Here is an 11,314-nt window from a genome sequence, read left to right on the forward strand (position 1 = left end):
AAAAATTGATGAGTAAATAAGGAGTTTTAATTAAAAGTCAATAGTTTTTTTATATATTTTTATTATAAAACATAATTATACAGGTAATATCGTATTACAAAACCATTGGCGTAGGCGATCCACATTTCTTTCGGTGCATAAAAACAGACCATTGGCGTGACAGGGGTTTGCATCAGGTGCAAATTTACAAACGCTAGGTGTATAATCAAATTTGCAAACATCAATAATCGCAGGAAAAACTCCAATCATATTACATGTCTGTCGTAAAAAATCTGCTTTTTGTTCTCCTCGAACGTAAATGTAATCGGCAGCATACAATAACTTGGATTCTAGTATTTGATTTATTTTGAAATATTCAACATCACCATTGGAATACCGAATGCCATGCAAGTTTTTTTCCAAGAAGAATACTGTCTTCTTATCTTGATTAGTTAATGAAGTAAACGGTTGCGGCGACGTAAATATGTAATGACATCGTTTAAAACCAATTTCAATGCTGAGTTCCTTGGGTACAAACCATCCATCTACCATAAATCCTTGTATGTCGACTAAAGCAATCCTCATGATTGAGCGTGATGATTGATACTGAATGACATATTCTTTGAATCTACTTAAATAATATTTTTGATAACTTCTGTTAGAGGAAAGTATTCGAGTAGGCTGTCGTGAACAATTAAACAGTAGGCTCGAGTGCCTGCCGGAAAACCTGAATCTGCTTCGATTTCCAGTTTAACATCAACGGTTCCTGATCTGAATGACGTATCATCCTGCTTGGAACAGTCAAACACAAATAAGGCATATTTCTTGAATGCAACATAATCTAAGATGGGATGTTTTGTTGAGGAAAGAGTATAACTAGGAAAGAATTCCGTATAGTTATAGTGAGCTATAGCATAGTCATTTTTTGCAAAATCCAATTGCATTCTCTCGTTAGGCCAGTATTCTCCATTAATAACCAATCGCACGCTGGACATTCTAATGTGATCAAATAACGTTGGATTAGCGTGTATGTCATCTCGTTTAGAGGTTTGAAAAGCCACAATGACATAGCGTGGACGTTCAACAGATGAAGTTGTCTTTACACTCCATATCTCGCGTCGAGATCCTGATGTAAGTGAAGGAAGTTCATTGAGCTCCCATTTACGGAAAGGTATAGTTATCGGCACATTATTCTTAATCGGAGTCATTAATTCAATTTTCATATCATCATTGGGAAAGACATGCTTGACCTTGAGTTCCATGCTGGTAACAGTTAACGATACTGTTGTTGTTGTTGTAGCATTAGGTTCTTTCATTAGAATACAGTCTCTATCATTGCGTGCTCGAACAAATCTAAACACTTGACGGCCATAGGTTAATTTATTGTAATCGTTGAAAATGTTGAAAATATGTTTTATCGGAATCAGTAAACTAAAGTTGTCTCCCGATATATGTGGATTATTCGGATAGTTCCATCCTGCAGTACTGAGAAACTTGGAATCTTCAGGAGTATAACATAGCAAACTGCGAATAGTGCTAACTACACCTGGGTCTCTAACTATTTCCATATCATGTGAACTTTGGATATATGTACATGTATCAAACAAGAAGGCTCCAGCATTCGGTGCAAGAGAAACCACTCCATCACCTACTTTCTCTATACTTCCTTTAATTTCCAACAGCGTTTCGTGTATCGCAAAAAATGCATCTGATTGATTTATAATAAATTCCACAACGTCACTATTATTAAATGATTTGATGTATGGCGTATATGTACGAAATTCTTCTTTTCTAATAGTATTGTCGAACAGGGGTTTTTGGTAAAGATCAAAAATATGAGGTTGAGGTTCCTGCTGTTGAACCCCCCGTCGAATGTATTGACGTTTTGACATCTTTCAGCTTTAATCCAATGGCAACAAGAAAGGCTTTATTGGCGGCAGACACGTCACGTCGCATGCAGGATCTACGTGAGACTAATGGATATTGACTTGTAGAGTTTTGTTTTATAATTAAACCCATCTATATCGTTTCCTTAAAATCCAAATGGAGCGTACTTTTCTCTCCTCTAAAGTTGACAGGTCTTAATTCCTGATCGACTATACTAACAGTAATTTTGGTAATTTCACGTATACTGATGCTTATTGGTATGTATATAGGGTTATGAGGACGTTCATCAATAGAAAAACCTGGATCAACATTTATCGGAAAATGCAGAATGGTATGTACAGGTCTGTCTTCGTAGAAGGCTCCTTCAGTAATGTTGCATTCAAAGAGTAGACTTGATACTTTTATAATGTTCACAGGTTGGTCTGAAGAATGCATTTTTCCTGATGTTAACACTCTATTTGATGAGAAACCCAATAATTTACCAAGACTATCACCTTTCTCGAAAGTAATGGTATGATCTTGACAGAAAATTTCGCATTTAAGCGTATTGTTGTTCGGTTTTAAAGTGAACTCCTGAACCGAATTGTATATACCCATTAATTCATTTCGAATGTATGCTTCGATATCGGTAATTTCATAAGATCCAGATGGAATTTCAATATGACGCAACTTTGTACGATCATTTTGCTCATAGAAATAAAACTTTTCACCATCAATGTTTGGAATTGAATTAAATGTATGAAATCCCAACACTGCTACATAATACTGCCGTAGCGGATCAAGCAAAAGAGGCACTTGAGGAGTAAACGAAAACTCGTTTGTAGTACTTGTTAGGGTCAATAATCGAGACATGACTGATAGGAGGTAAAAGGTGCAGTAAGTTAAATACCAAAATATGTTAAACATTTCTTTATTTTTCTTAGAATAACGTTACATGTTTTTCTTGTTTTATTTATATTTTGCTCATAATATGGTATTCTACAAAATACACATACACTTTCCATCAACCCACAAACATCACTCCATACGTGTTTCTTATAGTCTTTCTTACAGGGTAAATAATATTCTAGTGCATGACGAATATCTTGTGGTAATTCATACCAGACATCAGCGGTTATATTTTCCATTATACAGAAACTTTAAGCACAAATGTCCACAGTTTATTTGGTTATAACTTTGATATTGATCGTTATTATAGGCAATTCTTCCACCATTCAAATAGGAAACTAGTTCTTGAGGTGGCTTCAAGCAACCATATGAATCAAAATACTCTATGTCTTTGTTTATCTTTCTGTAAGCTACCCAATGTGTACCAGGGTTTGTTGAAATGTCGAGATTAATTATAGCACATTCACGTTTACGAGGGTTACGAGGTAAATTATCTCTCATAAACACGCCTCGAAAATTTGGAATTTTAAGTAGTTTAACAAATTTATTCAAGTCAACATTGGTTAAAGGTCTATTAGGTAGCTTTAGCGGTAGTTTTTTGACTTTTTTAAGTACAATCCAAAGCCTCCTTTACCGTTTTTTCGAAGGTATAATCCTTTGCCTAGATGTTCCATAGCTTTATTGTGACGTTTGTCCTCTTCCAGTTTCTTTTTAGCATTCTTTGAATCAATTACAGTCTTTGCGATGGCACTTGCACCACCAGCCAAACTACCAAGAGCTGATAAGCCTGCAAAGATGGGGATTAAAGGTAAAATACCGCCAGATTTTGATTCGAATGGAATGATTCTTGGAACTCGTACATTTCTTTTCCCACCTATATTCTTCACGGCTGTTCTAGCGGCTGCAAGTGCAACTAGAGCTGATTTACGCAAATTTGGTGATGGTGGAGTTCGTTTCATCGTTCTGATAATTGGTTGCAGCACGTGGCGCTTAAATGAACCAACACTTTTACCACGTTTCATACCCATACCTAGTTTTCGTTTAGCTTTCATTGCTGTAGTAGTCAACCAGGCAGTGGCTTTTTCACCCAAAGATGCGCCGTTTGCTGTAACTCGTTCCCACGCTTTGTTTTCCAATACCCAATCTGCTTTATGTCTATCTTTCAATGAATTACTTTGGGAATATGCAATATCATGATCTCTCGCAGCTCGATCTAATGGATTTATCCCTGGATCTCCACGAGCTAGACGTTTCTGTAATTTAGTTCCAGGTCCTAGATACTGGTAACCAGGGACATGCAATTCAAACGGTATATTGTTGATTAGAGAATTCAACACTCCTTCGCCTTGAACGACTAACATTGAAATGAATGGCTTCTTGAAAAATTTCTTTATATAACCGAGCGTATAAAATACATCTTAATCACAAGATGAAGGTCATTCAACAAGATAAGACACTAGCGGTCGAGAACTTGGATTTTGTTGATAACGTGGCAAGAACCAGTAAACATGGCGCATTGCTACCACATTCTTTTCGTGCTATCGTATGTGGTCCAAGCGGATGCGGAAAAACGAATGCTATGCTGGCATTACTGTTTGATCTAAATGGCGCTAAATTCAAAAATGTTTACGTATATTCAAAGTCGTTGTTTCAACCCAAGTATCAGTTTTTGAAGGAAGTGTTGGAATCTGTGAAAGAGGTTGGCTATTTTCCATTTAAAGACAATGATGCCGTAATAAGTCCTGGCGAAGCTAAACCAAACTCAGTATTCATATTTGATGACGTATCTACGGATCCACAACAAACAATACGTGAATATTACTGTATGGGAAGACATAAAGATATCGATTGTGCATACATATGTCAATCATACAGTAGAGCAGGCAAACAACTCCTGCGTGATAATGCCAACCTTATTGTATTGTTTAAACAGGATGAGCTCAATTTAAAACACGTCTTTGATGATCACGTCTCACCTGACATGACATTTGCCCAATTTAAAAAAATTTGTTCTGAATGTTGGCAGGATAGATATGGCACGTTCGTAATTGTTAAGGATTTCGATATTTCTAACGGACGATATCGTTTAGGCTTTGACAAGTTTATAAAATTGTAGTTATGATCGAAACACACGCATTCCATAACAACATGTTAGACAAAGAGGTAGCTGCACGCAAGCGTAAAGTTGCTGAGTTAGCTCGAGTCATTCGCAAAAAGTATTTGGCACTAAAGCTAGGTAGGACAGAACAAGACGAGACCCTAAACAAGCTCTTTGAACCCTTAGCTAAACCTCTAAAAGATATTGCACAATCCTCAAAAACGTCCCATCATGCTCCTAATAACAAGCTTAGACATGTCAAAAAGGAAGAGGTGAAAACAGAAGAGGCGAAAAAAGAAGACAGCGATGATGATGTATTTTCCGATGCAATATCAACGTATCAAGATCATGAAAATGAAGATTTAAAACAATATAAAGAATTAAATAATACTGAAGTTCATCACAATTCCATAGGTAATCTTAAAGGTGCAACTGCAGAAAAATATCTTAATATTGTCAAACCGTTGTTTAAACCTAAAAAAGCAAAGAAGCAATCACAAAAAATTAAGTCTACTACATTAAAGAAACTGTCTTTCGAAGGTCTAGCGACTCGTTCACCACCGAAAACTCGGTCTACTACATTAAAGAAACCGCCTTTAGAACTAGAAAAAGCAACTCGTTCATCATCGTCAGCATCTACCTCCAAAGGATCAGGGCTCGTCGATGCTTCTCATTTGATTTACAACGATAATCCTATTGAATATGTATATTGGGATGATCCAAATGAACTCTGCGACAGACTCGAATTGTTGATTGCTTCCCAAGAAGCAGGAAACACATCTCATAGTAACGAAATTGTTGCCATTATCAACGAATTACGTGAAGCAGATATTATATATTAATGTTAGATCAGATTAGGCATCATTTCCAATATGAGTGTCGATAAGTTTGGTCGTCATCATTATCGTTCTAATGAACAAGCTATTCAAAAGCTGCGTGAAGGCTTCAAACAATCCATTTTAGATTTACAAAACCAGATACATGCAGTAAATAAGGATATTAAACGAGATCCTCCTGTAGCTGGTATACATCTTTCCAACAAGAAATATGTAGATGATCACATTGTGAATATAAAAAATTTTTTGCGAAAAGAGATTAACTTGATGCGTAAAGAATATAGTTCAAAAGATACTCAACTTGAACAAAAAATTTCTGACTTTCAAAATTCCATCGGTAAGATTGAAAGCAATTTTAATAAAAAAAATAATGAGTTATCTGATGCGAATAAACTGGTTGCCTTGAAAATATCTGATTTAACAAAAGAAATTAATGATTTACAAAGATCAGTAAGTATCCAGAATGTAATAAAACAAGAAGACTTTGAATCTGTTACCAAAAAAGTTGCAGAAAATATCATGCCAGTAAATAGGATTAACGAGAGAATAAATCATATGGAACCTACATTACAGGGCGTAGTAGATAACATTAGTTCACATTTCACCTGATTTATCAAAAGAAATAACAAAATCAATAAAACAAGAGCATTAAATCTACAGAAAATATGACAGTAAATAAGATTAACAAGAGAATAAATCAAATGTAACCTACATTACAGAACGCAGTAGATAACATTACTTCATGGGACAATCGTCTTAAGTTGAAATTCGCAATGTCTAAAGAAAAACAACAATTGGTCAACGAATTGCATAAACCAGCACGAAAAAATTATCCTCGTCGACGAACCATCATTAAAGGACTAGATGATTTATGGCAAATGGATATTGCTGAGATGCGATCCTATGCCAATCAAAATAAATCCTACAAGCTCATTCTTGTTGTAATTGACTGTTTTTCAAAGTTTGTGTGGACTCGGCCATTAAAGACAAAAACAGGAGAGGAAATAACAAAGACGTTTGCAGATATTTTAAGTCAAATTCGACGAGTTCCGAAAAATTTACAAACAGACCAAGGTACAGAATTTTTCAATTCCAAGTTTCAAAACCTCATAAGAAATCATGGTATTAATCACTATAATACCTTTAGTGTTAAAAAAGCAGCCATATGTGAACGAATTATTCGAACATTGAAGGAAAAACTTTACAAGTATTTCAGTCTTAATGGCACTTACAAATGGATAGATATATTACCTCAAATTACAAAAGACTACAATAATACGAAACACAGCAAAATTCGACTTAGACCTATTGATGTTAATAAATCTAACGAAAAAGAAATCTTACGAAAATATTACACTCACTTGAAAATTTCAGGTCCAAGAAAACTGAAAGTTGGTGATATGGTTCGTATTAGTAAAAATAAACACATTTTTGATAAGGGATACAAACCAAATTGGTCAACAGAACTATTTAAAATTATTGAAATTAAAATAACAAATCCCACAACATATTTGATTGAAGATATGACTGGGGCGCCTATTAGAGGAGGATTCTACGAAGAAGAATTACAGAAAACAAAAAATACAGACATTTACTTAATTGAAAAAGTATTGCACAGACGCGGAAATAAGATGTATGTTCAATGGCTGGGTCTCGATAGTAAACATAATAGTTGGATTAATAATAAAGATATCGTTTAGTATTTAATACATACGAATGCAACCTTGAAGAGGGGGGACGCAATATAAAAGACCACTCAGCAACATCGCTCTCAGTTAGTTCACCTCACTCTTCAACATGAGTTCTCAAGACAGTGGTTATAGTTCATCAAGTTCTGTGGTATTCGATGACTCATCAAGTGAAATCAATTATGATGCTGAACTAGACCAAGTTTTAGCAAACTTCGAAGAAGCTGCGAAGAATGAACCATACTACTTGTTAGAAGCCTCCTTTCCACTAGATAATTACATAATTAAAGTTGGTCTATCACCAGCTAGACAGTTTACGACATCCGTAATTTTATGTCAACATGCCATAAAAGAAGAATTATTCGACGGTCGAAGAATTAGTATAGATAAATTTGAGTGGAGTGACATAATTAACCTGTTTTCACAAAAGGTGAATGATTTTTTCTATGCAGACGAGTTTGATCCTGTCGAGTTTCAGTGTGGTGACTACTGCAAGATACGACACCTGGTGCTGGATTCAATCAAGTTCCTTGTTATTGAAAAACATGGTGTGGAATACTATTTAGATGAAAATGATGTTACGCAAATTCTACAAGTACACCGCAGTATAGTGACTCATCGCATATTGTTGTTGGAAAATTTAAACTTTCATGCATATTATACAAATGTTGTATATTTTTTGCAACAGAATTTTTGTACAGATACTAGTTTATATGGCCCGTTTGAAGCTATGACTGCGTTTTGTGAAATTTCTCCAGCAGATACTTTGTTAAGCCATGCTATGAGAGAATATGTATATTATTATAAAATTAAAGTTGTAAATGACTTAAATAACTTTATTTGTTAATAAATATTATTTATGTAACACTTGTGTTTTATTTTCATAATATATTTACAAAAGGGTAAAGAAAAAATAAAATTGTACAATGGTCATTTTATTAAAAATTACCAAGGAAAAGTGATTGTGTCTTTTCAACAGCCATACATATTTTTAATATCCAAGTAAATGCCCTCAGCGTCTTAAAGCGATTATATTTTTGCTAGAAAATTATGGTATGTCGCAATGCCCCCATGGAAGTGTTTTAAAGGATTCTGGTATTAAATATCGTTTATCATCATAAGGACTTAGGGCCGTTTTTGTTTGCTCTATGCTGAATACTGAATGTTGATATGACCGAATACACCTTTGGTTTGTGCTTTTAATCTTGTATTCTTTTAAACAATTTTCAAAATCTTCAAATGTGATTATATTTTTGACTACATTATATTTTACACCTTTTGCTTTTTTGGTTATACCTAAATTTTGAATGCCACAATCAATTTGTTCCTTATTTAGTTTCAGTTTTAAACGTTCTCTCTCTTTTTCTCTCTCTTCCTCAGTTGTTTGTAATTTAAATGTGTACATTTTTGATCTTAGACCAATAAAATGCGTAATAATTTTTCCATTAGCTTCATCCTTCATTAGACCAGGGATTTTTTTATTTAACCGTTCTATCATGTACGGGTTATGTTCCGAATAGTCAGATGTATCGAATTTAGAGTTGTGTGCCTTTAAAACCTCCTTGTATGCATCTAAACACTGTAATTCATATATAAAGCTATCTGTATCCATATACAATAACACACAATTTTCTTCTCCCATCGTTGGAAGCATGAAGGAGTAATGAAAATCATACATACATAATTTTGATATGTCTAGGATTGCTGCACCTATATACAGAGGTTTATTAAAGCACACTACTGATTTGGTTAGTTCGATGGCCACCAAGTTTTCGCTAAAGATAGTACGACTGTGAAACCGAATACTTGCAATCAAGTTTTTGGCTCCGTACCTTCCATTCCAATTTTTACATATTTTTACAGTTCTATGCCTCCTTATATTCTCCATGGTCTTACCAAACACAGCATTGTTCATCATTTTATAGAGATTTTTCTCAAAACTGCTTTTAGATGCAGCCCGTAAGTTAGTATTTAATTCAATATAGGGCCGCAGCCATGCAGATTGATTAAATTTCAAAACTTTATGTATTTTTGTTAAAATTAATCCGTTGGATAAAGTCTGCTTTAAATTTCTATAATGAATAATATATTTTGACTTATTAAAAAGAGTTGGCAATAATTTTGGTAGTTTTGAACCGGGAGGAATGCGGTGTTCGGCAGCAAATGGAAAATCTTTATGTTTGTTATGTAATTCAAGTGGATACTCTAAGTCAACTTGAAAGAAATAGCCCTCCTTCGCAGCATTCGGAATTGACATAATATCAATATGACCCTTGGGAAGTTTAGTGGATTTAGATGCAACACCAAATTTGGTTACATCTTCAATCCACTTAAATCCTCCAAAAGGTAAATATTCACTCATAGCCCAACCATAGAGGTTATTTACATCTAAATACATGATGTATTTAGAGGGCTGTGTGGGGTCATATGTCGACATGTACTTATTGTTAGCTTCCGAAAATCGGTTACTACATACAGATATTCCGCCTCTTATGCCTTTTTCAATAAACAAAATCATATCCACATCTTTTAATAACTCTAATCTACATTTTGTATACCTTAGCATACAGTCCCATGTATAACCTGGTATGGTATAATACCACGCAGGATCTAAATGGTACGTATCCCTACATTTTTGTCTAAATTGTTCAAATACATCAGCCAGAAGCAAAATATCTGTTTTTAAGTACAAATCGCTATACTCTCCCAAATTTTTACATTCAAATGTAGACCAAACTTTCTGCGCATGGGCATACTTCTGTTCGCTAATATGTTCATCACATAATTTATTATAAAAATGACTAATTGTAGGTAAAGAAGTTTCCTCTAATTTTTCCAAACTGTCGACATAATCATAGCAAAATACTCCTTTGCAAGTTAATAAATTAAATGCATCATCATCTAAACTACAAAATTCTTGTTTTAAAATCTTCTTCTCTGAAGTATCTAAAAGTGATGCTAATTCATCGAGTGAAGCTCCCATAAATCTCATAGTATCGATAAATCTTAATCTAATTTTATGCTCATCTGAATGTAGAGTAAAAGAAATATATTTTTCTTTATTAATAGGAAGTAAGCTCAGGCGCCCATGTTTGCATAAATCGATAATCATGAAATGTGAGTCATATCCACTAAAATTATGGAAGGCTACTGGCACAATAAACACCTTTCTGAAGTTTAAATTGCATGCTTGGTGTGCAAATCCTCTTACCTCTCCGGTAAAATGATCATGATCTACCACAATTATATCTGTAGCTAAAAAGCGTTTCTCACAAATATGACAGGCAGTTGCCTTACTTGTACTAGGCTTTTTAACCATAGGTACAATTGATTTTATTTTAGAATTAACAAATTTGGATATTTCAGCCATTTCTTTTGCAAACCACTCCATGCAATTTTCACCTCTGTAGCTTCGAAAATATGATAAGCTGTCATCGTAAGCACATTTAAAGTAATAGCCTGCACTATAAGGTACATGCTTTTGGTATTTTGCTGTTTTGCTCAGTTTTACATTAGAATCTGTAAAATTATGTAACTGACATTCAAAATCAGCATATATGATAAAGGGAGTGGTTTGTTTGTATGTGAAATTTCTAAAAGCAACATGATCGTATTTGGGAACAGTCATTTTACATTTGTTTATGTCTCTGCAGAACTCTTCGTGCTCCGCAAGTTTATTCACGCTGGAAAAATAATTCATGCAGCGATCACAAATATATTTTTTATTTGAGTTCTTACTTAACTGAGAACTTACCAACCTAGACATATCTTTAATCCAGCAATAATGATATTTTATTTCAATATTTTCATCGTCACTAGGAGGAGCATCGTAATCATTTAACTTTGGAAAATATTTATTCTGAATTAGAAGCAAATTTACATGTCTATCAAGCTTGTTTTGTGTAAGTCTAGCCGGTACTACTTCGTAAAATTGTTTT

General features: G+C 34.2%; 2 protein-coding genes across 2 annotated transcripts; both read right to left on the reverse strand.

Moving 5' to 3' along the window:
• Positions 1-611: 611 nt before the first annotated feature.
• LOC126882710 (uncharacterized) lies at positions 612-1,871 on the reverse strand. Its single transcript, XM_050647692.1, has one exon. It carries the CDS (start codon positions 1,869-1,871, stop codon positions 612-614), a length of 1,260 nt encoding a protein of 419 aa, XP_050503649.1.
• A 6,553-nt stretch (positions 1,872-8,424) lies between these two features.
• On the reverse strand, positions 8,425-11,004 carry LOC126882711 (uncharacterized). Its single transcript, XM_050647693.1, has one exon. It carries the CDS (start codon positions 11,002-11,004, stop codon positions 8,425-8,427), a length of 2,580 nt encoding a protein of 859 aa, XP_050503650.1.
• Positions 11,005-11,314: the final 310 nt, after the last annotated feature.

Source organism: Diabrotica virgifera, chromosome 3, assembly GCF_917563875.1.
Source record: "Diabrotica virgifera virgifera chromosome 3, PGI_DIABVI_V3a".
Taxonomy (NCBI): Eukaryota; Metazoa; Arthropoda; class Insecta; order Coleoptera; family Chrysomelidae; genus Diabrotica; species Diabrotica virgifera.

Coding starts and splice junctions, on each gene's coding strand:
- LOC126882710 (XM_050647692.1), bottom strand. CDS start 1,871: ATGTCAAAACGTCAATACATTCGACGGGGGGTTCAACAGCAGGAACCT.
- LOC126882711 (XM_050647693.1), bottom strand. CDS start 11,004: ATGACTGTTCCCAAATACGATCATGTTGCTTTTAGAAATTTCACATAC.